Here is a 27721-nt window from a genome sequence, read left to right on the forward strand (position 1 = left end):
TTTTTTTTTGTGTGTGTCTGGCGCCTTTAAGAACAGCTCTCTTTGTTGTCTGAACCTAAATGTTCACAAACGTTCTGTAAGTGTTAATTGCTAAGTGACACTACAGAGGTTTTTTCTGAAAAATAAAAATGAAGTAAAATATTGTAGCCTATAAAAATACATATGCTGTTTTTAGACAAAAAAAATAGCATCTGTTAACATCGGTTTTAATCTCAGGCAAAGGAGCATCAGTTCTTTGCATGATTATGAGTGCTGGTATCCTTGCTTAAAGCCCATCATTCCTGATGAAGAAACTGCACGAGCAACTCATGGGGAATACCGTATATTCACTTTATGGAGATTAGTCTAGGGAAGCAATGTCTGCCCATCCCATAACAAGGCTCCCCGATTTTGTCTGTCTTTTGCATTGAGTGAAGTGCTAATTATGGCTATAGGATTAATACATATCCCTTCAAAACCGATTTTATTTGCTAATAGTAATCCTCTACATTAACGTATATACACTAACTTATTTCACAATCTATTTCTCGGTTCTTGTATTACGCAGGCACATATTTCCACATGTTCACCAATTTCGAGAATTCCCATGGCTGTTAAACTTCATATTCATATCGCAGGTTTCAGCGTCACAGGACACAAAGTAAGATCACTTTCAGAATTGCTGCGGATAGTCTGATGCTTCCAGACTGGTTAAAAACTAACTGTAAGAGATAACGGTCTTTAAAAAAACAGACAACAGGGCTGCTAAAGGGAGTGGATATCTGAAATGCGCGTTAACAACACCACAAAACACACGAATTAGCACAGATTACAGTCGTTTGGGTTCTGGGCAGCGCAGGCGGACATATGGAGAGATCGCATTAAACGCGCAGTAACACTGCAGTACAAGAAAGAAATGACGGTAATTGTCAGTGCAACAAAACATTTTAATCTCATTTTTTAAAATTTCAAAAGAAATATCTGGCACTTACGATTTATCACGTACATGACACAAATATTACAGTAACCGCACAAAAGTATCTGCTGTTCCATGTGCGCTGAGAATTTTTACTTTGAACGAAAGTCAATGCAGATACACTCAAGAGTAAAACCAGTTATGGAGTGCTGCTCTTAACTTCTGCCAGTATAAATAATTCTACAAAGATCTACAACTGCTTCAGCTTCGTAAACTTATGATTTAATTTAATTAGTTATCGGTTTACTTCTTCATGGTGCGGCTTCATTGTCCTTTGACCTAGCCATGTTAAAACCCAGGATGCGTGTGAATGAAAGTTGACTATGACATGAAGAATATTTGTACATTCATGAATTCACAAGTGTTAACCATGCACAATGGTCAGCAGTTAGCTGCAGCTTTGAAATTCTCAGATGAGCAAGTGATTCTGGATGAGAATTGAAAAAATAAAAGAGAATATGGACAACATATCCAGACAAATTGTAAATTGTATACAGAAGCTATAGTATAAGTTTCCTAAGGCACTGGTCATGCTTACTTATTGACAGATGAGGAGCCATTTCTATACTTACTGTAGACAAAAACACAAGCCCAACAATAACCAATACTGTATCAGAAGAACCTCGCTGAATTCTTCTACTTATTTCTGGGCCTTGTTGATTAATGAAAACATCTACTGTCAATAGCACTTAGGCGGCCAGCTTCTCTGGTTCTTTGCTGCCGTCTTTGGAGGCGCGGTTGAGCGTCCCATTCAGAAAGGCATCTGAGCTCTGGCACTGGAAGTGCTTCCTGGATGCCACCAGAGAGGGGTTGTTGACCAAGGTGAAGAGGAGCAGCCAGCGTGCCCGAGCCCTCCTGGAATTGGACAGTTTGCTCTGCTTCTTCTCCTGCTGCACCAGGTGGATTCCTGCGAGCATGGAAGACGCTGTCAGGACAGAGACCAACGCTTCACAAAGGGGTAAACCTGACACAGATGGCGAGCTGTTAAAAATTCCAAGAGGTCTGGAGACTCTCCAGAGCACCACAGACCTTGGCCTTTTTTAGGGTCCATCTGGTGCGTTTTGCCTACTGTAACTATGCATTTTTAAATGCAGAAGCAGTAACTACAATTACTACTTTTCAGGCGTGTACAGTTAGGCAAGGGGAGAATGATACTGGCTGTTTTGAGGCATGGTGACAGCAAATCTCCATTTAGCTATGCTTGCATCCCCCTGTTTAGACTTGTACATTTTAACGATAAAATCAGATGACCAAGACATACTGGCATTATTTGATAATACTGGTCAAATCAAATGGTGGTGGTGAAATGTAAAGTCAGCTAGAGGACTACAAAGGAACATGAAAATGATCATTTCTAGTTATTTCTACTCAGTTACCTTTCCAGCTTCATTTCAGGACGTTGCCAACACTGCAGCATTATGACTACAAGTACTAAGATCAGTTGTGAATTCTGTTTGTGGAGCTAACTAGTTGCATTAAAGCATTAAAAATGAGGTTCAAAATTTAACAGGGAGCATGTTCACTTCTGCACAACATAGTAGATGTCCTCAGGAAACCGGTTACCGTTCCACGTGAATCCAAACCTTGAGCTAACCGCCAATTACAGCTCAGTGGCAGCTGTTGTAGCAAGAGCCCTCGTGCATCCACCCACCATAAGGTCGAGCCCTAGCGTTTGTGATCACCGGGTGTCCAGACCATTTCTTTTCAAAATGCTTTATTGAGTTATCAACTGCTCTCTCGACGTTGGAAATGGAGGTCAGCACTGTAGCCGCCTCATTCACCAAAGATTCCAATTCTAAGAGAAGGTAAAGCACCAAATCCGTAGGCTTGTCATTATCGCAGAAAAATGTTTTGTGATCAAGGTCCTGTGTGAGCTAGAGAAGGTGCACATGTACAAATGCATCTCGCATGCATACGTATACACATGCCGGTAACCGGTATTCTTCACTTTAAAATCATTTTTTTGGGGGGAGTCAGTAGAATATTAATAATAATAATGTAATGTTTCTTTATTAGCCCTACTGTATACAATTTCTTGCATTAGGAATTCATCTTTTCGCATACCCCAGCTTTTCTCCATGGAGACACAGACACACAGACAGGGAGAGAAGCTTGGGGTCAGAGCGCAGGGTCAGCCATTGTACAGCGCCCCTGGAGCAATTAGGGTTAAGGGCCTTGCTCAGGGGCCCAACGGAGTAGGATTCCTCTGCCGGCCGCGGGATTTGAACCGGCAACCTTCCAGTCACAGGTGCAGATCCTTAGCCACAGAGCCACCTCCGCCCATATATATTATATATAATATAGTGCATGCAATGTATGTACATCAAATCTTTCCAGTGTTCAATTAAGCGAAAAGCTTGTCATCTCGTAATTAGTTTTCTAATGACAGTGAATGCAATTAAAAATAGGACCATCAATATCACCTGGACCATATTCAGTGCTTTCAGTGAACACCTTTGCCTCTGTCCTTCAGGTAACATTAAAAAGCAAATGCAGGTGGGTCACAGTAAGTGAGTATGATCTGCTCTTTTGCAGTTAATACCGATAATTATTATCTACTGTACATAAGCATAGAATCATTTCCAACCCTTGTCACGGTTATACACTTCAGCTTTTGCAAGTGCCAGTCACATGATGTCATTACCGGATATCTTCGAACCACAACAGTTGTAAAATAACACACATACTCCCATTGCTTGGACCCTTTTCTGTCCACCTCTCATTTTACTGTAGATTTACTTCTGCGTGTTACTAAGCTGTGCAACCCTGTCACCTCCAATTAGGATTAAAGGACTGCCATGCCAATATGGTGCTGATTTGTTCCTGCCTGAATGCATTTCCCCATCTGAGCCGCCTGGCATCAGCACGTTTGCTCAACACGTACAGATTGAAGTGGCAGGAAAGGCTGTAGCCTTCAGATTTCCTCACATTTCTAGTATCTTATGGTTGCTAAAATCCTGTTAGGTGTTCTGCTATAATTGTGCAGACTGTAACCAAGTCCATTCCCGACTCTCCGTTGGCTAATAATCTAAAATCGATCCAAATTTCTAAAGATTAATTAACTTTATTTACACTGCTGTTTACGATTTGTAATTGGCAGTAATCAAAAAACAGAACTGATCCTGACAAAACCCATGTAGAATATCTGTTTGGAAGGTCCAGTTTTCAACATCCTTGAAATAACTCTTTAAACTTATTTAAAAACACAAACCTTTCAGGCTTTAGATAGATCTAATTCCAGTCTCAGTCTTCCTGAATCTTTCTGTAATGTCTAATCCATGTGTAATCATGCAGCAAAGGTCTGTAATCATGTGTTAAAACTAGTGTAGAAAATGTGTGATGGCTGTAATCACACAAACCATCAGTGCAGGTTGATAATAATGATCTATAAAAAACAAAACGCTGCCCCTCGATGTCCCTGCTATGATGGGGTAAAGACGGACATGTTGTAGAGGGACAAGAGAGAGCGCACTGGCAGTCTGGACCACGCGGTGCAGTACAGGAAACTGACCTTCTTCCGCATCCCGGATTTTCTGTTCAGCACTGCCCTCAGGGGCTGGAGACTGCAGCAGCACCCCGCAGAACGCTTTCATGACGGGGTGGGACTGGCTGACCTCAATCTTCAGGTAATGTGCATAGCAGCGATACCCTGCAGAGGGGAGAGTAAGAACACGAGTGCTCAATGCACTGAGTTTCCCCGGTACAGACCAAACAGAATGTACCTTTAGGCGCATTTAAACAAGAGTTTATGTCCTTTCTTATTAATTTACAAAAATCAATGATAAAGAAAACAGAAAAGACACTTATTTTATTGCAGACACTGCCTTTATGCACTGTGTAATCATACCCAAGCTGTTCTGGCCAACATTCAGTTTTTCTCCAGCATCATCTGCTCAGAAATTGATCGGTGTTTATGTTGGAGCACGTCAGAAACACGAATTATAGATGCTGTTTTTAAAGAATCTATAAAACGGTCTTACTGCCTTTCCCCAAGATGGAGTTTATATCTTCTTTTTTTCCTGTTATTACTTTTAGAATCACAAGGACCTATAACAGGGTCTCTGGTGTTTTGTTTCACTTCCAGCTCAGTCACAGCAGAAAGACAAACACATGTAACTATATAGAATCTCTATAATGCATTCCTCTGTTAATTGGAAGAAAATTGCCAGGCTTTCATAGTAAAACACAAAGTTTACCTTGGAACACTCAATAACATACTGTTTTTGTTTTAAACATACTTCTGTAAAATGACATCTGTTTTCAATGCATTTGGAGAAGCTAAAGCTGTACATCATTGATATAATACAATATTACATGTGTCATAACTAATTTGTCAAACCACTTTACAGAAAATGTATATCTAAACTGAGAAGAGTAACAAAAACCTTTAAGCAGCATGTAAATGGGAACTGATAGACCACACTATTCAAATGGAGGGGAAATGATTTATAAGGGAACATGAGACTTATATCTTATACACATTAATAAAAGCATTATGAAACAAAATTGATTTTGCTGGTACTAATCTGTAATGATGTGAAGATACAAATCCAATTTAGGTTATTTAGACTCAACTTAACAGGTCAGAATGCATTAATACAAACAATATCAATGACAGGCTTCCAGTAGAATTAGAAAGGAGGCATTTAATTTCTGCTGCCCTGAATCTGTAGATTGTTGGTTCTGCTTAATGTGCACATAATAATGGGAAAGCTTTTGAAAAAAAGTGTTGAAACGGATTATATAAGCATAAAAAAAAGATTTACATTGCAGAACTTTAAAAACAAAGCAAAACTTTAAAATCAGCAATCCAATAACTCCTTTTTAGGGAATCTGGATTACCTGTAATATGGTGGATCCCAGAATGCATCCTGGCAATTAAAATGAGCAGCACACATTGCTGTTGAATTGTATTCAAGGAAATAAGTTTGCTCAGCACATTAAGAAGCTGTGTGACATGGAAGGGAACATCATGGACTTACCAGGGTCAAAGCCCTCTACTCCACGGTTGAGAAGGCTGATGTCCAGTCGCCCCAGGTGGACAATGTTGAACAGGGCCGTGATCACCATTCTCCAGATGCCCAGCAGCACCCCAGCGAGTACATTGACAGGGAACAGGAGGTAGGTGAGGAGGAACAGGCCATTTCTGCAGGGTCAGAGAAAAAATCCAGGGAGTAAACTTTTTAGTGCGATCTACTCATTTTTGAACATCTATGCATTTTTTCACATAGAGGAGGTTCAAATTCTTCAACTTCCCAAAACATTTAATGTTCTTTAACTTGTGGTAAATGTTATATAAAATTGGCAAACACTTGTGATGATCTCAAACAGAAACATCAAACTAGGTGTTCAGATAAAACTACAACTTTCAGAATTTTTTGAACTCCTATCCAACCATGAAACATGCCTTATACAGAATTTGGTTTATCACATGGTTATACATTATTAAAAATGACATGGTTCATTTTCCTGCTACAACAGGAACTCCCAGACATTCAGATGTACCTGTTGTCTAAGTCTCTTGTCCCTCCATCTTTTTTGAGGAAGGCAAACTGTGCTGTCACATGCTGAAGCACGACAACTAAGATCAGCAACAGCCAAAAGGGCCTGTAGAAAGAGTCAATATGAGAAGAGACTGGAGAATGGAACTAACTTCCGCACCCCAAGTGTACAGACAAAGATTAGGCCAAAGAACTTTTAATACAACTGTTCTTTAAAGTCAAGCCAAAAACTTTCTGAGACCAGAAGGCCAAAATTAACCATTCAGCATCAATTCCATTAGTAATCTAGACAGTCATAAGAAAGAAAGTCTATAATTAACAGAATTAAAAGTTTAGCAAACATTGGAAATAGACAATGCCTTCATGCAAAAGGAATCCATAGCCTTAAAAAAAGCCTATCCCCATCCACAAGCTGTAATGGGTAGGGAAGGAGAGCACCAGTACTCACCACATGGTCTTGAGGATGCGGAAGAGAATGAGGTTCTGGCCATACAGGATGGGGATGACGATGAGGAACACGAAGAACATGATGCAGATGAAGAACACCAGAGTCTGGATCAGAAGGCCTGGCAAGAGAGTTAGATATGAAAAACAGCATCACGGGAAGTACTATCTGATGAAATCTGAACAGACATCAGTGTGGGCTAGCTGAAGGTCAGGAGGACATTAAAGCTAAACGTATGCTTCTGTAATTAATGTATCTCTAACTTATAATGACAGATGGAATCTGTGGACATGCAAATCTACAACCAAAATGTTCAGAGTTTAGACAGACTCCGATAATATTCTCATATAAGTAATTTTATTTTTTATCCAGCAACTAACGTTTGGCTTTTCCTTGGTTGCATTCTTGCCTGTGCGCCACTGCATAACTCTGTTAATACGTATTTGAGTCTTAACTGTAACATGAATTAATCCTAAACTTTGATGTTCCAGCTTGAATGACAATGAGTCTATGTTTCACCTTTTAGGGAATTATATCACGAATTAGATGCAAAGCAGGAAAAGTAATCAAAAAACAGAACAGCAGGTGTGAGCCTGGTCAGTACCTGGATGAGAGGCTAAGGTTACTTTTTCCCAGAAGGTGGTAGAAGTGAGGCCAGCAGGGGGCGCTCACCCCGTGGTCTGTGTGGGTCCTAATGCCTCAGTATAGTGACAGGGACTCTATACTGTAAAAAGGTATCGTCCTTCAGATGAGATGTAAAACCAAGGTCTTGACTCTCTGTGGTCATTAAAATTCCCAGGGCATTTCTCAAAAATAGTAGGGGTAACCCCCCAGTGTCCTGCTAAATTTCCCCCTGTCCTTTACCAATCATGGCCTCCTAATAATCCCAATCATGGCCTCCTAATAATCCCCATCTATGAACTGGCTTCATCACTCTCTTCTCCTCCCCACCAAAAGCTGGTGTGTGGGGAGCGTACTGGTGCACCCTTGCTGCCGTCTCATGATCCAGGTGGGGCTGCAAACTGGTGGTGGTGGAGGGGATCCCCATTACCTGTAAAGCGCTTTGAGTGGAGTGTCCAGAAAATAGCTATATACAGTAGACCACATAATACAAGTAGCTCTGACAGGAAATGGTGAAGCTCAAAATTTGACATGTAGAAAGTCTCTTGGACCAATAAAGTTACCTAAGCAGATGAGAGCAGCTTGGTAACTGGTGAAGCCCATCCAACAAACAACTGCCATTCGGGATGGGCGAATATTTCTCTGGCAGTTGTACACATTGTAAATGTCTCCCCGGTACAGGCCTTTGAGGTTAGATCTGAAGAAAAAGAACAAGACAGTCGAAAGCAAAGACTTCTGGGAGAACAGCACCCAGTTTTCCCATAGAAGCTGCACTCTCTCAAATTCATCCCCTTAAATTCCAATTGTTAATGAGGGAAGAGGAACAAGGACAAAAAAGTTGTGCTCTGAATAAAAGGAAAAGAAACTTTGCACATGCTAAAGAATGCAAATTGTCACCTCATTACATCTTATCTGCCATCACTCTATAATCGCCTCGTTTGCATTCTCTTAGATAATAGTTGTTAGCCCCAAGTTCCTGTTATCTGCACAATTACAGTATTATAAGGATTTAATTTGCTAAATATTAACTCTGCCCTTGCATTACTGTAGCCTGGCTTGGAGCTACTTGAAATCTCATTACAAGCACTGCACGTAGAAGATTTGGCTGAAGACTGTAGAATTTGAGCTAAACTATATTAAAATTATTTCAAGCAGAAACAGCCAAGGCTTAAAATGCTCAGACATGTATGTTTAAGCGTCATTAATTTTAAATACAAGCCCAACAGGCTCCCTTCGTTGAACTAATATATTCTATGTAGTTCTTGATAAGACTAAAAAATGGTTTATTTCTAGAAAATCATAATGTGTACTATTCAAAGATATACAAATCTATGCACACTTATTCCTCTATTAGTATACAGTCACATGTGCACAACCATTTTGAAGTTAATAATATATTGCCACTTTTCTTTAAAGGATCCCTCTCAAAACACTGCCTGAATGGACTCTTCCTTTATCTCATAGTCCATAAACTGAAAAAAAAAACATTTGCTCAAATAGCTTAGTTGATAGCCTACTTTTAAAGTTTGAGATTGAGGGAAATTAAAAATAAATATAGAATTTTATAAAATAGATAGCACCATGTACTGGATTATTTCTCTATCAAAATAAAATAGCAATTAAATATGCCTGAGTCGTGTACATTGGTCACACTGAATACAATTGGTCTTACATTAGCTGTAAGTTATCTTGTTGATCACAATTACATTATTTCACAGGATAAGATCCCTAGAGAAAAGGGAGGCTTAGAGACAGTGTTATTCATCACTGTTTGGTTTTGTTTTCAGATACCCACACCCCATGTCTTCACTGACAATATCAAAAGAGTTGTACCCTAGAAACAAATATATTAACATTTACTATGCGGTGATATTTAGGAAAGTAAGAAAAGGTTGAGACAAAAGACAAAACTTGAAAATTCACTTTAAATGGATGAATTCAATTTTACTTAAAAATGTCCATGTTAAACTAAAATGCTGAGAATCAGGGTATAAACATACTTCTGATTTTTCTGTGCTTTTAGGCTTTTTTTCCTGGTCTAGACCTGGTAAGACAAGGTAAGTTGCCTGTACAACAAATCTCTATTGTTCTGCAACTTTTCTACAGTGCTAACCTAGCAAATAATTTCACAATGAAGCCAGTTGTTCCACAAATTCAAAAATAAAGAAGCTTTCAAAAGGGAACTATGGGAACAACAGGACCTTGACACTACCTTCAGGAATCGGTCAGACACAACAGGATTGGATCAGGGTGGAGACGGTTTACCTGTGTAAAACCATGGATCTCATGAGCATGGTGAAGGTCACTAGACAAGACAGGGTCACTGATGAAAGGTAGCACACTGCAGAATAAAAGCACATGATGTCACACAAACTCACATGGTGCCTTTGTTAATTTGGTACTTTTTGAATAAGGAACAAGAGGCTGTCTCAGATACATCATGTAGTCTACGTGGCATTAGGGTTAGGTCTTGGGTTAGCTACAGAGATTGGAGAAACCCACAGCCAAATAAGGCAGACATGGGTTTTTCACTGAACAATGAACTGTGTGATATTCCCATGCAAGAATTCATTATCCATTCACTTTGACGTGTAATATTGAGACGGCACAAGTCAAGTAACCGTACATAAGTCCCAGTCAAATACTGACACCAGGAAAGTACATTCCAAAAATATTTCCAGGTCTGGCTTTTAGTAAAGCACAGCCCTTCTAGAGATTCTAGTATACCTCATCAGCTTTCACTTCAGACTTTTCTTTAAACACATAATATTTAGGAAACTTCAGCAGTGAGCAGACAGCATCAGTACTTTCAGGCCTAAGCAGAAAGACACACACCTTCTACACACCACATGTAGTAGCTCACGATCTTTACCACCTCCGCCCGGTCTTCAGACAGGTGGATGTTGAAGCCAGCCAAAAGGAAGGCAATGTCTTCGTTGACGCCTGCACGCACTTTCTGAAGGGTGGGGACCACAAACGTGACCAATAACAGTGCCACCTGAGGTCAAAGAAGGCCGTTTCAAACACGATGGAAAAAACATCGTAGCTCTGGTCACTGGACTATAAATGTCAACTTACTGTACATCAAATAGGCCAAAGAGTGGGTAAACATGTCACTGCTAACAGACACTTTAATTTCACATTTAATCTAACTGCTAAGAATGCACCTTAATTGTAGAAAAAGGTTAATAATATCAGTACAGTACTACCAATAATGATAAATATGAGCAAAGTCAGTTTGTACCTGATACACCGAAATGAAGGACACTACTGCAGAAATTGCCAGCTTCAAGGGAAACCGGAAAACTGTAAGGAGTGGAATTAAAGAGTTAAATATTGGTTCATAGCATTTTATTAATATTTATCAGTATGTCAGCCATGTCGATTTTTTTTATCCATTGTTTTTGACATATGGTAAAAGACAAAGAACCTTATAGTCCAGTAAAAGTTGAAGACTGTAGTATGGTTCTTTAGTGAGAAACCACCAGCCACCCCATCCCACTGATGCTACTGTATAGCAGAACTTGTGTGTTGTACCTTCTTCTGGTGTGTAGATATAAGACCTGAGAGACTCAAGGATCCTTGCAGACAGTGTAGCCTCTGCTGTGCAGGAACTATGGAAGAGAAAAAAAAACAGAAAATCAGTTTCTTATTGTTCCACTGAGATACACTGCTAAGACTTAGCTAAGGGACAATCTTGAGAGTAGTCTGAGTGATATCAAGCTGTAGTCTCCCTCCTCTTCACTTGTACTGGTGCTCCAGATTCTGCTTTTGGCTACATAGAGTATTTTTGCAAGACCCAAAAATCTCTGCTCGGTGTGGTATCATAAGATTAGTGCCAAAATCATGTCACCTGAAGCTGTTTAAGCCTACAACGAGACAAATAAAAGAACACGCTGCTTTAGGAATTCTCCAAATCTGCAGCACACATACTGCAATGATTGAGACATGCTGTGGCTCAGTGAAGCAGTGCCATTGCATCTTTTCTGGTGGCTCTGAAGAAGAGGAGCAGTTGGCGTGGGTCAGATGAGAACTGGGTATTCCATTTGATTTGGCAAATTACTCCTTGTAGTTTTTGATCATGCGATTAAAGCTCCCTCCTACGCAAGCTATTCCTGCCAACTGGGCACTGTGCTGCTCTGCCATTACAGCAGGGCAATCTGCTCCAAGGTTCTTACCAGTCACATTCCTGTGTGGGAACACATTTGCATTGGGAAATAACAGTGTGACCATATTTCCCCATCCAAAATCAAGATAACTGCTGTTCAGTCTCCTTCCCCCTTGCAGCTGTGTAGCGTCTGGGGAAGGAAGGAGCCCTCCTTTTGCCTTTACAATGAGGGCCATGGGTTTTTCCCCCGTCACGTCCTAGACTAGCAGTTTTGTAAGGATCTCTGGTCACACTGCACTGGCCTGTGCTTTCCATGTTTTATTTACATAGCACACCCCCTACCTGCAGCAATATAAAATTTAGAAATCTTCAATTAAAGAAACAAACCATGCAGAAACGGTCAAGTAAAATTTTCCAGTTATGTTTTTATTAGGGGGTTCAGACCGAGAGCCTGCAAGAGGCTATCGAAGCACTGCTAATGGAAATAAATCTTCCCTACAGATAATAAATATGAAAAAACAAAACTCAGTTTGCTCTCATAGTAGCTTTTTAATAATTATAGTTTATTACCATATAAATAAAAATAGGACGATAAGATATAAAGTTGAAGAATTCAAGTGTAAAAAAAATACAATTAAAACAGTACACAGGCGACGTGGATACAGAGCAGTAGTGGACTCCCTGTAGGTACTGTATGTGTTCTATGCTTGCAGTGAGAAGATCACATTACCAGTACGAGAACGAAAATCATTAGGGCGATATAGAGAATGAGTTATTGAAGGATGTAGGTGAGAGCTGGAAAGGGGCAGGTACTGTGTAATCCAATGAGTCCTGAGCAGGTGCCAGAAGCTGGTCAGAGACACAGCAGCTCTGATTCCTGAGTGAGGGGTGAAGGTGGAGAATGAACAGGTTCTGGAAGTGGGATAACAGAGAACGAGCACAGAAAGTCTGCTGCAAGAGAAGTGTAGAAGAGGGGAGGGTGGAGGGAGTGAGGACAGACTGGAAACAGACAGGAGCAGAGTGGTTAAGACAACAGCAGGTGAAAACTAGAACTAGGTAAGCGAGGACTTTTTGTTTCAGGCAGGAATACCTCTACTTGACTATATGCCATAAGAATCTTGTTTGTGTGGAGATGATGGGCATCTATCTCCGTTGAAAAAAAACACAAAACCTGCTCATGTATAACAAGGAACACAAAGACGATTTCTAAATACCAAGAGCTCTGAATTATTAATTTTTTTCCTGAAGATGCATTGCCAGGAAGAAGTTTTCTCAAGAGGCTTAACCGATCTACTGCAAGACAAGCTCTGAAATGGTTTGGAATTGAGCCCGTATAAGCAAGAGACGCGACCCTCTGAGGGTCTCGCCCTCAAAGAAATAGCTGCCCTGTGTCCAGGGCAGCCAGCTGGAAAAAGTCTGGATCTTGTTCAAACATCGAAAATGCATAAAGGTATTCAGTTATAGGCTTTGTTGTGTTTGACAGTTCCGGCCAAGGGAAAATATCTTTTAAAAGATCATTCCTCTAAGCCTCCCATTTATATGCAATGAACAACTATCCATTTCCCACAAGATCATAGGGCTACAGTGCAAGACGTCACCAGGAAGTCTTCTGACAAAAAAAGTTCAAACATGTATTTATTCCGATTCTGTAAAAAGAGAAATAAATAGAAAATAGAAACATACCCTGTAAACACCACTTTCTTTTAACATAGATCATTGGTTGCCCAGGAGTTTCAACTTGTAGAGTCTGGTTTCTGGCGAACATATGTTGTGTTTAGACAGTTAAAAGCGTAGCTAATGGCTTTCAGGGTCTTACAATGTAGAAATTTCTTACCATGAAAAACTAAGAAAAAAACCCAATCTGGACTTAGAACAAGATCTTCAGCCCACACAAACCGGCTCAAATCCTATAATCCACATCCTCCAACACAACATCTATCAGATAACTTTTAAGATTTAAAGCACAAATCTCAAAAGTCCATCTTAAGATGTCAAAGCTCACTTGCAAAGGATTTGAAATATGCAGGCATAGTGGAATATTGTGAAAGCTGGAATTATTTCTCATAAACTCTCCCACCTGTTTTTGGAGGGCTTCTTCTTCAATATTTCCTTCACATAGTCTTTATAATAGCTGCTGTACAGGTCCTGAAACACAGGAGATATTTGGTGCAAGTCTAAAAAAAAATTCCTGAGCTGAGAAAGACAATCATCAGCTGAAAACATTTGGAGTGTGATGTGGTCCCAGGTCTAGTTATCCTGATACTTCAGTCAGCTCTGCGTCACAACAAGGATTTTCCAAGAGATTATCAACAAATAAACACAGCATTGTGTTAGCAAAGAATTTGCTGTGGGAATAACACATCTTTCCCCATAATCTGTTCAGAAACTCAATCTAAACCAATTACATCAAAGCAGCTTATAAAGATTATGACTCTGGAATGTTGTTTTGGAGTTTATATGTTTCTTCTGCTTCAAGTCTTTTCAATGTAAATGTCTTCAATCAGGCCACTTTGATTTTTCTTCAGGACATGCCACTGTGATATACATCTTAAGGACGATTGAAAAACAAAATACATCTAACAGTGTAAGTAGGAAAACAAGCAGGAAACAGAAATTAAAGAAGAGTACAAAGTTTTACAATACCACGCGTTTTTCTGCAGCAAAGGATTTAGGGGTCAGAGTAAAGCTTTTTAATCAAGAGAATAATTTGCTTTACCTGCTTTATTCAGATAATTACTTCCCTAGCAAAATTTCTTATTGAATACAAATCAGGTTCTCATTAGGGTAGTGTATTTTATAATTATACAGTGGCTACATAAATAAATAAAATTAAACAGAAATGCATATATGAGCTCAAATATTGATACAAGTCAACGAGGTAATCCAAACCCAAAAGAGTTGTGTTACATGGGAAATGTCAGTAACAGCAACCTTTTTAGAAGAGTAGTCCTTTGCATAGTACATGATCTGCCTGTTTTCTCTTACTGCACACTTACCTCACTGGCGTAAGTCTGCCCAGTACCCCTGGAGTTCTTAAATAAGAGCAGGGGATACTGAAAACTTAGGAAAGCCAGGCAGCCGATCTGTGGCAGGCTTGTCAGTAGAGAATAATATTTGTAGATCTGGGGGGAAAGCAAATTATTTCATCAGTTCAAGGTACAGAATCAGCATGAGAGCTTCCTACTGTATCACTGTCTTTCACTAGCATGACTTGAATTCCATCTCCCTACTTATGTCTGATGCTTTCTCAAAGACAGTGAGGATACCTTGGCAATGTTAGGCTGTCAGAACCTCTCACTATGCACACCTGTCATAGTCATCGATTAGTTCACTTCAGTTCTCATCTGGAAAAAGAAAACTAAAATATCTTCTGTTGGGACAAATAGAAATTCGATAGTTTCAAGATGAATAGCACAAGCCTATTCAGTACTCACATGAGCCAGACAATAAATATTTATTTCTGTCTGTTGCTGAAACACTAACAGCTACAGTACACATTTGTGCATGAGATACCAAGACTAGTATCCACAGAATTAGAACAGCATAATTTATAGGCAGATAAGAGGGCTACAAAAGCACCTGTTGGGACTTATGATGAAATGTTTTTAGTCCTTTTTTAAACAAGATCCCACTGAAAAGAGCATTTCATGTGAACAAACTAGATCTAAATTTCTATCTTCTTACCCTGCTCTTCGGCTATTGCATGTCTCATAAGAAAAGTTTTGGAGTGGCCGGAAAACAATGCCAAAGAAAGAGGAAAAAAAAAGTTTTCAATGCTAGTTTAAGAAGATAAATGTTCCTCGATTCTAAGCTTGGGAGCATTTCACATTCCAACTCACAAAAGGGCTAAACTGATTAGCCAGGGGAAAGAGCCTCACTATAGAGACAGGCTCTCAGCTGAACGGATCAGTTGTGAAGTTCCTCCATTCATTCCACAGCCTCCAGAAAACAGAGCTACTGTGTGTGGAACATTAAAGCAATTAGCTGAACTCCACAAGCATCAATACTTACCTAGGGATCAAACTGGCTCAGGCTTCACTGAAACCAGGCAGGGTGAAACTGGGTAACAATTCGAAACTTAATCATCAACTCAGAACAGACAGATTGGAAAAGAACAGTCTAAGCAATCAATAAAGTCATCAAGCAAAATACTAAACTTAACTGCATTTAACTATAGCATATAGATTTTAGCTGGAGCCTAAAATCTTTGCATTCCAGTAATGGACTTAATTTCCATTAAGAATGACTTATAAGTAGAAATGGTCTAAAATCTTCAGAGTATGTTGCATTCATCCATTCAGTAGGCTTGGTTAGAGCGAGATGCTTTCATGCCTTTTCACTTAACATTTTGATTAAAAACGCTTTAAAAAGTAAAATATGTACTGAAGCCCCGTGAACAAAGTCTGCGCTTTTCATAATTACCGCCTATCCCAGGACACTACAGAAAGATGTGACATGGGTCTTTCAAGAAAACCAGAGACCAGAAGACCCCATTCAGCCACAGAGATTGCTGGGGGCTCTTCCAAGGTCAAACAGAAATGTTAAGGTTTCCTATTTATATCTAAGGAGTAGCTCCTTCAGAGTCCCAACATTGAACCAGAAGAGGAAGAACAAACTAGCCTGAAACTGTGCTCAACACAGGATCTAGGAAAAACTTGAACCTCTGATCTTCTCAGTAATGTTTGAGCATCCAAAATATCTGACTTCCTGCTTAATGTTTCTGCTGCGCTTTCAATGTGGTGCGTTTGTAATTTACTTTGCTGTATTGACAGATTGAATGTTTGTGCGGACGACAGACAGCGTTTGGTCTGTACTGCTCGCTGTTGTTTACCTCAGTCGTCTTGGGACAGTCCACTTTCTGCCACACTAGGATGGCAAAGTGTGTCCAGGATAGCAGGCTGCCCAGCACATAGCCAACCTGGCTGTGCAAAGTGCCACAGGCCAGCAGGGGGTAGTAGAGAGCAGGGTAGTAGAAGAGGGACACGATCTTCCAGTACTCTGGAGGAAACAATGTGCTTTCCTTTAGAGTTGAGGTGGAGAGCAGAGTAAGTTCAAAATGCTGATCTTGACAAATGCAACGTACAAAAGAGCAATTGTGTCAAATGTGCTGAAAGATCTTAAAGGTGTCTGAACCCCACAGTTAGACTATGAAATCAGAGGACAGGGTGGTAAGATCGAACTGCCACGGGTCTTTGTGAAAACACAGAAGCAAACAGGAAACAAATCCAAGACAATCAAATTGGTGATGTTCTGCATTTAAATGCACATGTATAAAAATCAAGGTTACAGCAAATTTTACAGTGGCCTACATCTCGACAGTAAAACATGCAATGATTCTCAATTGATAGATAAATATACAGTAGATAGCCTGCCCTGTTGCTGACATCTAAGTCTTTGGACTATAAATAATAAGAGCATGCCCTGTTGGTGACAATCAATGCTGTGAAAAACTGTATTGAAGATACAAACACCTTTCAGTTCAATCCCTCACTAGTTGCTGGGCCACATTTAATCAAATCTGACATCTAAATGCCAGTAATAAAGTAATAACTCAAGTACTCCATGGGTGGATTTCTATTGCGTAGACAGCAGAAGCACCCAGACAAGCAAAAAGACCCCCCCTCCCCCCTCCCCATCAACTAGCGGATTTATAGTTTGTGAGTAGTGGATGAGCTGAGGTTTTCATTCAATCCTAGTGTTTGCCAAAGATCACAAAATGACCTCTAATTCCTTTGATTTTATAACACTACTACACATATACATAACACCACACACCCAAATAAGGGCCCCAACAGCTGAAACATTGTGTTTTATTTTCTCTTAAACATGGAATTAATCTCTATTGTTTTTTTTGCCGCTCACACACTGAAATAGCTCTTCACTACTAGTCAGCATCTTACTACTAGTACTGTTGATAATTCATTGCATATACGGTGCAGTACAATGTATTTCATCCCTAAGGATCCTCAAGCACTTTACATATAGGAAGAGACCCTCTTCAAACCCACCCTGTTGACTTGGGGCTGCCATTCTACACCAGCAGCCCCACAACACAGGTAAGGAAGATAGGCAGGGTAGGGAGAAATGTCTTCATCAACTGAATAAATGGGGAATCTTTATGTATGCCAGACTGAGCCAACCCAGAGTGGAATTTAGCCAAGACGTAAGGGTTAACAGCCCTACTTAAAGGTTAGGTCGCAGCTGTAAGACACCTGGAACAAAAGGCAAAAGCCCAGGAAATCTCATTCAGCCAGACAGATTGCTGGGAACTCTTTCGTTGCTAATAGTGGTGTCACAGTTTCCTACAGTACAGTATGTACAGGATCTCTCCCTAGTAGTTGCATCGCTGTACTAGAAGAGGTAGAAGAATTGTGTGCAAAGTCAGTAGTGCGCCCTGATTTTCCTCTGTGATAAAATACAAAAGAATTCAGCACCGTTTCTTCGGATTTGAGCTGAGACCCTGTGGGATAAAAGTGACTCATCCTGCTTCCAGGATGATTAACCTCCATCTCGTCTTCTTCCCAGAAAAGACATACAAATGAGGATCCTTTTTTTTTTAAGAAGCCTGCTATTTCTCCGAACTCCTGGCTGTAATTCAGTCATTTATTACATGATGCTCTGGCCTGTTACTTAGTCAATCACTTTCAAGGTCTCCAAGGGGATAGATACTACGGTTGCTACAGCAAAAACAAGCATCATGCTTTCTAACTTGCATCCAGATCCATGAAAATGTGCAAACTACGGATTGCGTTAGGCAAAAGCCTCCTCACCTCTGTGCTCCTGGGTAGAGTTTTTTGTGAAGGGCAGGGGGTTCTCAGCCAGCACCAGCACACACAGCTTGCAGAACAGAACTCCAAAGACAGCCACAGCCAGGCCCTTGTGTCGCGTGTGATCCAGGAAATTTACAGGGCTGAAGGCAGAACAACCCCGAATGAACACCATGAGCACAGAACCAAGTACATCACCAGTCTGGCTGGGGGTGGGGATGATACAGCCAGACAGATACTGCACACCTCACAATTTTTAATTTTTTTTTACAAAACAGTACAAGCAAAGTTTCAAAAGTAAATCCAAGTCTGAGGTGGTTTGCATTTACTTTACTCCAAAATACATTATTGTGGCCCTCTGGTGCATTTGGACAAAGAAAAGAGCATTTTTGGCAGCACCTTTTCAAATCAACAAATTACACTGCGCAGTGCTAATTTCACTTTGTTAAGCTTTATGGTACAGAGCATTCCAATCAAACCATAACAAGAGATGGTTTTCAGCAAGAAGTTAATTAGGAATCATATTAAATTGTCCAGAGTTGCTGTTAGTAAAGCATTCTTCCCTGGCTTCAGCAATTCACCTGCATTAGGTGCTACACTCTATCACTGTCACCAAGATGGTGAACAAATTGAAAGCACTGGAAGGCGCTGACCTCACCTGAGCAACCCTGGAATGCCCTTAAAGCAGTCCTGAGCCAGTCTCTTGCGTCTGGTGAAGCTGGCAAGGACTAAAAGCACAATGATCTGGGCAATGGAAAACACTTCAGTTAATCATAGGCCACACACACCTTGAAAAAAAAACAACTCTGTTACAATGCTTAGGTTTGATACACAGGGTAATAATTACAGCATCTGTAATGTCCACTCTAGCAACACAAAGGCAACAAAGGCCTCAGCTTGCACAATAAACCATTTAGCTATTCGACAGAAAACCTTGTTTGTTTTGAGTGTTTTCAAGTATTTAAATGTCTCATTAAGCAGATTCCATTCCACATAGCTTCCAGAAATAAACATAAGCAAGGACTGGTTTAGTATATGAAAACATTGATTAAAAAAAACAGTTCAGCATGTGAAAATGAGTATTTTCAGCATGTGATATATGTTAATATACAAAAAAGTGTCCGCTGCATTTAGAAGTACTTTAGGGATACTAACTCTGGCGTCACTCTTTCTTGTTAATTCTGCTCCACATAAGTGGACTAATACTAAGTTGTATTAGTGAGAGCTATTGTCTAGGACATTCCAGGAGAGGTTTAGTGAAATTGGGCAACTTTTGTCAAGTTGCGGATAAGTGAACCAGCAACATTACTGCCTGACAGATGTGACCTGATGTCACGACTTTCACATTGCGCCCGGACAATTAACTGCAGATCGAGAGAAAGATAGCATGAAACATTTGGAAAGGTTTTACGATAGATTCTTTATAAGAAACTGTGTAGTGTTCATTTTTATAGAATTTGTTATAGGGTTATGAAATGATTTTAATGGTGAAGCAAGTACAATGAACAGCTGTCAGAGTTCCAGACTACAGGAAAAATTGGTGACCGAAAGCTCTAATACTGTATAATAAAATTTTAATCTATTTTAAACACTTACAGAGATTGCAGCAATACATGTGTGGTACAGCCTGTCATCTACAGTAGGATCACATTGCAGGATAGTGCTGAAATGATAAGACAGACAGATCACTAAATATTAAAATCAAGGATTACTAACTAAAAACAGTTTTGGACCACTTTTCTGTCCATAAGAAGTGGGTTTGTGATGAAAGCAATATTACTACTGTACACAATTATATTTTAAGCACATTTGTGGAAAAATAACAATACAATAAATGCATTTCAAATAAATAAGCAATTAACTCAGCAGGAAACAGACATGGCAAAAGAAAGCAAATTCATAAGGACATCTTGTGTGAACAAGGCAATGAATCCCTACTATTGTCTGTCGGGAACAGATGGTAATAAAGTTTATCTGGATACACTGAGAAAGCTCTCTTGAGATTGACTTGTAAGAAGACACTTGTACTTGAAATACATATCAAAATAATCACAGATTCTTATACTGTTGTTCCTGTTGATTTTAAGAGCTGTCACAATGGAATCAAAATTATATTAGAATAATTAGTTCCGCTAAATATACTGGAAATGTTCAACACAGAGTCACTACTGTATCATCTAATAAAAATTAAAGGAAACAAACTCTCAAATGTCAACAGGGCAGTTATCATCCTCTATAACACGATCAGCTTTCATGCTTAAACAGACACTTACACACTTCATTTCCAGCTTCAGCTGACTTCAAACATGTGATATACCATTCGATATTACCAAAGCAATTAAGGAAACGTAAGCAAAAATGAAGGATAAAAAAAGTATGGAACCTAATTAGATGTTCAAAAGGAAGAAAAGAGCTGGCTCACACTCATTTCAACCCTGCCTGATTCATCTGCTGATTCAAGAGCCAAAACAGAAAAAAAACACCCTTGAGCTTTTGCACTGTGCTGGGGACCACTGTGTATAAGAGTGCAGACTCCTATAAACTCCTAAACTCCTGCCCAGATTTCCTCTCATTACCAGCCAGACCTGGATATCAAGAACAATAGACATAAGAACTCCGTGTATTTCAAGATGGATCGACCAGCATGTTTTTCTACATGTACCACTCTCGTGCACAGCATCTATTCACTTAATTTCATCTTGGCAGTCCTGCACCTCTGAGAGGAACTTGAAACTGTACACTGGCTCACCTCAGGATCTGACCCTGCACACAACAGACCCCTGCAAGATACTCGCAAGGCCTGTGGTTTGGTGCTCTTATGGTCCTGTTTCACAGTCGGCAAGCTTTCATGGGCTTTTGAAAGAGCAGTGCATCAATGCAGCATGGAAAATCATAGTTCATAATTTAAGATCAGGGAAGTCAAATTCCGTTTAAAGTGGCTTTCTCAAAGATGTAAGGTTTTGTTTTTTTAATCTACCATCTTCTTTTATCAGCCTTTTTATGTTCACTGGTCTATGATGACTTGTCATGAAAGGAGCCTTATAAAATAATGATTATTCATTTAATTACTCTGAATCTAGAGGACGTAGGATCTTTCTTCACGGGGGACTGGTTATCAATGGATATGGAGAGCAGAGTAAAAGTTAATGGGTTCTAGGATAGAATCTGCTTGTGAAGTCACCTAAAACATTTTGATTAATAACTAGACAAATTCTCAATGTACATTATACACATACTTATGAATATCATATCACAAATAACCCTGTATTGTAAATAAATGCATTAAATACCTGTAAACCAACTACTCGTTTCATTTTTCCCCATATAATAATAGTAACTGAAGGTTACCAGACAACTAGTTTTTATTATTATATGTAACAATTATGGCATCATCCTAGAATCACACCCAACTTTTGAACCTTGAAAAAACAGATTCAAAATAAATTTCCTATAAAACAATTACCTATATAAAAGCACTGCCATAAAACATTTCTAATATAATGTGATAATGACAAAACCAGGCAAAATCTGATCCTTCATGCTGCTGCACAAACAATGCAGTTTAGCAAAACACAGATCTGGATCCTGAAAAGGTAATAAGGATTTACAGATATAGAACTAATGAGCTTGGCAGGGTTTCACGAACATTGGAAAAGGACATGGAGGGGTAGGAAATGAAAAAAGTGTACTTACTCTTCAGGAGATGTTGTGGGCTCCAATGGCACATCATAGTACTCATAGCTATAGTCATCCTTGGGGACATCAATGGAAGCCATTGCTTTACTGCCGATACAGGTGCACAGAAGTCCACCACCTTCCTTATTTTAAAAGACGAAAGAAGGAAAAGGAAAGGTGCTCCCAATTTCCTCTCTTTGATTAGGTACGGTTCTTCTGCACCTTTTGCGAAACTTCCACAAAGTTTTGCCGATAGTTTTACCAGGGTTGTCCCTCTACCGCACTCAGGTGCTTCCTCTGCCCCTGTGGTGGTGGTGAACTGATGTGAAAGATCCAATAGCTTCAATAACCCCCCTGCTCTCAATCAGACTCTTTTGCAACAGGGATTACACAGCGCTGGGAAAAGGGAGAGAGGGAAAAGAGGGGGAGAGTGAATTTGCAGAGAAAGTGGCCAGTTTGTACCAGCTCCTTACAGATTATGCATTTATATAAACTTCTGCTGCATAACTCTTCAGTCCAACAGGTTGCACCAAAAGTGAAGAGAAAGAAAATGAGTTTTTCCAAGTGTGTGTGTGGATTTTCAGGTGTGGGGGCTGGTTACCAAATGCCAGAAGACCCTGACTCATATAGGGAGTGAAGCCTAACTTGCTCAATAATGACAGCATACTGGAATTTTCACACACACAAAAAAAAAAACACCTTCCACCTTAAAAGTGAACCAAACTGAAAGACTGACCAATAATAAACTTGACCAATGATCTCGTTCTGTACGTAAATGTCAATACCAGCTCTGAAATCAATCAGATGTGGCTTCAAAGGAACTTTAAACAGTTTATATTTCCTATTTGTTTCACAAACAAGCAAGCCACGTTTGTTATAGTACTGTATATTTGTTATAGTGTAGTAGTTGTTATAGAAAGTATATTGCTGTGAAGTGTTATTCCCAACTAACACTGTTAAGGGTAATAACGTTTTATTTTTCTAAAGCAGTCAAACAGGATACTCATTTTGAATGTTCCTGGCAAAATATCACAGGAGCATCCTTTTCAACTTTTTTGGGAGCATTTGAAGATCAAGAATAAATACACCAAGATTAGCGGTAAACTTATATCACATTGCACATTGTAAAGAGGACTTTACTTGTTAGAGTGTTCTGGATTTAGGGACGAGAGGAGAGTCTAGTTTGTGAAGAATGTGAAAAAAAAAACAAGAACCTTTACAATTAGTTGTAAGCAGAATGCTGACTATCCAGTCATGTGCAGAGTGGGTTGAAAGTTAAGGAGCAAAGGTCATGTGTGTGTTCTAAACATGCCGTCCTCTTCTATTAAGAATTTCTGCTGAGCCACAATAGTGCTTTTGAATTGGACATCACCAACAACACTTTTATCTAAGCCTCAGTATCCAGAGCTTCTGCAGTAGGCAAAGGATGGCAATAAATTAATTTTGCATGCAGGATAAATTCTGTGCATTGTTGATAACTACTCTATCCTATAGCAGAGGTGAGAGAGTTAAATTCTGTAGTGCTGTCTAAATCGCAGGGGCTGACCTGTATTTCATGTTATACAAGGATTAGGGTCAAAGGTTATGGACAACAATTAATTTTTAACACACTTTCATTAGGAAACTCCTCCAAAGTAACATCAACAAGTTCATACCCAAATTAACAATAACCCCTTTGCAAAAAAGGAGTTACTATAAAAAAATGTTTTTTAGATAACTTATTACACCACTATATACTGTCTTGGCCAGTTATATTGAGCTGTAGCTATTTGTACATGGATGTGATGCATATTGGAAAAGCATAATGAATCAATACAATTTAAAGGCACTGTCTAAACATAAGTAAATAAACAGCATGGCCAAGTTAAATTAAAAAATAAACAATATCTAATTTGGTTACAGATTTCAGCATCTGCCTTAACCAATATTATGCTTCTAATTCATGAAGGCCGAGTGCCCTGTTTCAATTTTTATACAATAGATTTGAAAAGCTTTTAATTTTAAAGACCAAGTGTAGTGCTTCCATAAAGACATAGCAGTATGTGCCAGCAGGCACCCTGATCACATGACCATGAATTCATCCTGCTATGCCTGTAAACAAAATACTGTAGGGTCTAGGAGGGGTCTATTCTATGTCACAAGTCATTTTTCAATCAACATAATCAATACTCTTATAGCATTGTGAGTAAGATGGAGGCAGTTCTCCCAATTTCAAAAACCATTCTATCCCAGCTGGCCATAACAAACTTTTCATTTCCAATCGTTTGGTTTTTAAAGACATGACCTCAAGCAAATCAGGACACAATTGAGCTCAGCACAGACTTTGAATTCCTTTAATTTATGCAAAAGAAATTAGTTTGTTTTAACGACTGTGGAGCGCAACTCGCCACTGGTGTACACTATGTCTTTGCTTAACAGCAATGCGATTCTCTCTATTGCTCTAACCTTTTTCCAGCAGGGAAAGCTTTTGATCAAAATGACACCAATGCTGTGAATGCAGGAAGATTTATGTTCCCCATAATGACCTCATATCCAACCTAATCATTCAGCTCCTCCAGGGAACAGTTACATTGGCCATTAATAAAACGGGTCCCATGCTGTTTAACTAGACATCCAATTGACAAAGCAAAGCATTTAATTAAAAAAAAAAGAGATAAATATCTCTCTGCCATGATAATATTGTCCACATAACCAGCTGGTAAAATGCTGCCAACCACCGAACTCTGAAATCTAAGTTCTTGAACACTAGATAGAAACAGAACAGAGAAAAACAACCAGGTAACAAATATGTATTTAGCAATCTAAAAACTACAGACATCCACGACACACCTAAGAGTTGTTTAAAAAGTTAAGATAAAATATTTTTACTGTATACTAGACAGGTAAAAACAAAGAAAATTATGACATAAATAATGAACATAGATTACAGTTTCTACAAATAGTTTAAAAAAAACAGATGTGGTATTCCAATTCATGGATCTAACATACCATTTTCTTAACAAAAAATATACAGTAGGTAACAGCCTTAAATATTGGAAAAAAATAATTACTTTTCAAAACTCAAATGGTCACTGTAAATGACCTACTGTAATGTCTAGGTTACTGGTATACTTTGAATATGATAGCTATGGATATGACACGAATATTATACTTTGATTATGACAGACCCATCCACTATCAAAGGTTTCCGTTATCTCACTACCTTCAAAGATTTGTAAAGATTTATTTTCAATGCAAATTAGTTCTTGATAAACACGTGACCATTACATAAAAGGGTGTTAGTGTACATGAAACACCCAGTGTTTATAGAGATATGTAGAGGTCCAAAAGATATTTTACACACAAAAGCGCAACTTTACAAAACAGCACACTTCTCTGGCATAGGGAATCATGTGGTGAATCCTATGCTGAGAATCTGACTGCTTCTCTATTGTCTGTCCAGATAGAATAGTGACAGATTCCAACAAGTATGGTATGCTTCAGGTTTAAACTCACTCCCATAGATAACATCCGGCAGTAAAATACGTCTTTTTCCATCTTACAGTTCTCCATTTACCACATAAATTAGGCCTTACATATTTAGGTGTTATTTACAAAAGTCAAACGTCTTTCCCCTTGCAGAAAGCATGCAAGCACAACCCCAAATCACCATCTCCTCTGATGTACTGTAATATGCAGCAATAAAAATCCTGTTCCTCAGCCACAGAACAAAGGACTTCAGTTGTGCTCCTGATTCAGAATGTATATACATTACTTTTTCAATAAAGAGACCAGACAGTAAGCAGAGCTACTGCCTCTGATGTCTACTGTTTGATCTTCTGCAGATCCCAACAATGGGCCTTTTTATTTTTATGGTCTGAAAACTAGAGGGGAAAAATCGTCACTCGGATTTAGCATTGCACAGGTGAGCATGGAGAACTCTCCCTCACCCCGCCCCGCTCTCAAACTTTCTGAAACCTCTGCGGTAGCTTTGACTGAAGCCGACTTTGAAAACCACATCAGAGACAATCTTGCTTTCATTAAAGGGATGCTTATTATGTGACCTACAGTATGTGCTCATAAGCAATTCACAAGCTTACAGTCCCCATGTTTGTAACGGATGGGTAGTTACAGTTGCTGCCAGAAGCCGTATCTTTCTGGGAGTTGTGTGAAAGAGGGTGGCACGAAACTTGGCTACGGTTTTCCCGTTTTAAGTTTCAGTGGTACATAATTCTCTCAAGAACACGACATTACGAATGACATTTAATACCTGTTCTAACAACATTCGCTATCGAATCCATAGCGTTTTAACACCACACAGAACCGAAGTCGTTGTGATATTTAACACAAAATCACAATTTTAAGCTTTCTGCCAAGACAATGTCTGTTCGGTTCGGGTAGTACTGTATGCTCTGTGTTGACGAAACTATCGACTGCATTGTGCGTGTGTTGTTTTCAAAGACTACCGGATGAGCTAAAGTAATAATACAAAGGGCTATGTTACTAAAGTAATTATTCATAACATATCCTTAAATTACACTTGAATACATGTCAGTTACAAAAAAACAACAACACGTCTAACTCGCTTAACTAATTCTAGTAATCTCGGCATTAAATCACAGAAATGATATTAACACATAAAACGAATTCTATTAAGGGTGGTTTAATAATTTTAATTTGAATGAGAATTTTATATAAACCATGTTTGTTAACCCCCCTTGTCATGGATTTCGTTCTCGTTAGTCTCTTTATTGGCTATAAAATCTGGAGAAGTTAAAAAAATCAGACGGCTGCTTCTAAAGATTTAGTTGGCCAGGTAATTTGGAACACTCTTTACTCAATAAGCAACTTGATAATCATCGGCTTGCACTGAACCCAAGCTTAATTATGTAAGAATATAAAACAATCAAATGTAAATAGTTAAGTACAGTTATTGTTGTATAGTAATTTTAGCTAGAATTAACATTCTCTTTAAGATTGTTGGTATTAAAAAGTGTTTTAATGGAAAAATTCACCCACATTTAGACTATAAACATACTGTATAAAATCAATATCGTTAAGAAAAATTAGAAAATTAATCTGAATGATAAACATGTCTTTTTTACATGAAACTAATTTAACGGTGAACACGTGGATAAACAATTTCGTGTAGACTAATCATTGATCACGTAATAATTCACTCGCTATCAACACCTATTCTGTTTACTCGGCACATTCAGAAATGCTGTGTGCTTCCCAAACACATGCGTGCAGTTTCAGGTAAAAGGAAGGGTATGCGATTTATTTAAATCACAAATTAGTTACTTTAAAATAGCAAAGTCTTTACCTGTCATTCCCCGCTTACCGGTCATTTGTTTTTGCGCAGACAATAGTTTCTAAAGAAGCACTTTATAATTTCAAATTAACCTTCCATAATACAAACGAGTTTGGACGAAAAAAAGTAATAAAGTCCACATACGAAGCTCCCAGCATGTAGTTCATAGGTCAGAAACTTGTTTGCTAGTGATCTTCAAGTCACATTGTCAGCGCACATGATGCAATCTCAGGTGAAACTTTAAACTATGTCCACTGTCGCTGTGAGCACACAATAGCGCTAAATAACCGGATTAATTAAATAAGGTTACTTCACTGACACCTGATGAATATACATCAAGTCAAAAAAAAAAGGTG

The 27721-nt window shown here is 39.0% G+C and overlaps 1 protein-coding gene across 3 annotated transcripts; it reads right to left on the reverse strand.

Moving 5' to 3' along the window:
• Positions 1-432: 432 nt before the first annotated feature.
• Positions 433-27603, reverse strand: stra6 (signaling receptor and transporter of retinol STRA6). Of its 3 annotated transcripts, none has more exons than XM_069190739.1 (18): positions 27510-27603; positions 22091-22468; positions 19994-20060; positions 19056-19141; positions 18401-18540; positions 16462-16628; positions 14627-14752; positions 13708-13775; positions 11060-11136; positions 10767-10828; positions 10358-10520; positions 9788-9863; positions 8086-8219; positions 6905-7022; positions 6461-6562; positions 5938-6101; positions 4467-4604; positions 433-1862 (listed from the first exon to the last, which is right to left on the reverse strand). In XM_069190739.1, exons 2-18 carry the CDS (start codon positions 22171-22173, stop codon positions 1645-1647), a joined length of 1989 nt encoding a protein of 662 aa, XP_069046840.1. In that variant the 5' UTR covers positions 22174-22468; positions 27510-27603; the 3' UTR covers positions 433-1644. The 3 variants fall into 3 exon arrangements, with proteins under 3 accessions (XP_069046840.1, XP_069046839.1, XP_069046838.1); XM_069190738.1 differs by lacking the exon at positions 27510-27603 and adding an exon at positions 27396-27502; XM_069190737.1 differs by lacking the exon at positions 27510-27603 and adding an exon at positions 27378-27502.
• Between the last annotated feature and the right edge of the window lie 118 nt (positions 27604-27721).

The sequence above is a fragment of the Lepisosteus oculatus genome, chromosome 5 (assembly GCF_040954835.1).
Source record: "Lepisosteus oculatus isolate fLepOcu1 chromosome 5, fLepOcu1.hap2, whole genome shotgun sequence".
NCBI classification, from domain to species: domain Eukaryota; kingdom Metazoa; phylum Chordata; class Actinopteri; order Semionotiformes; family Lepisosteidae; genus Lepisosteus; species Lepisosteus oculatus.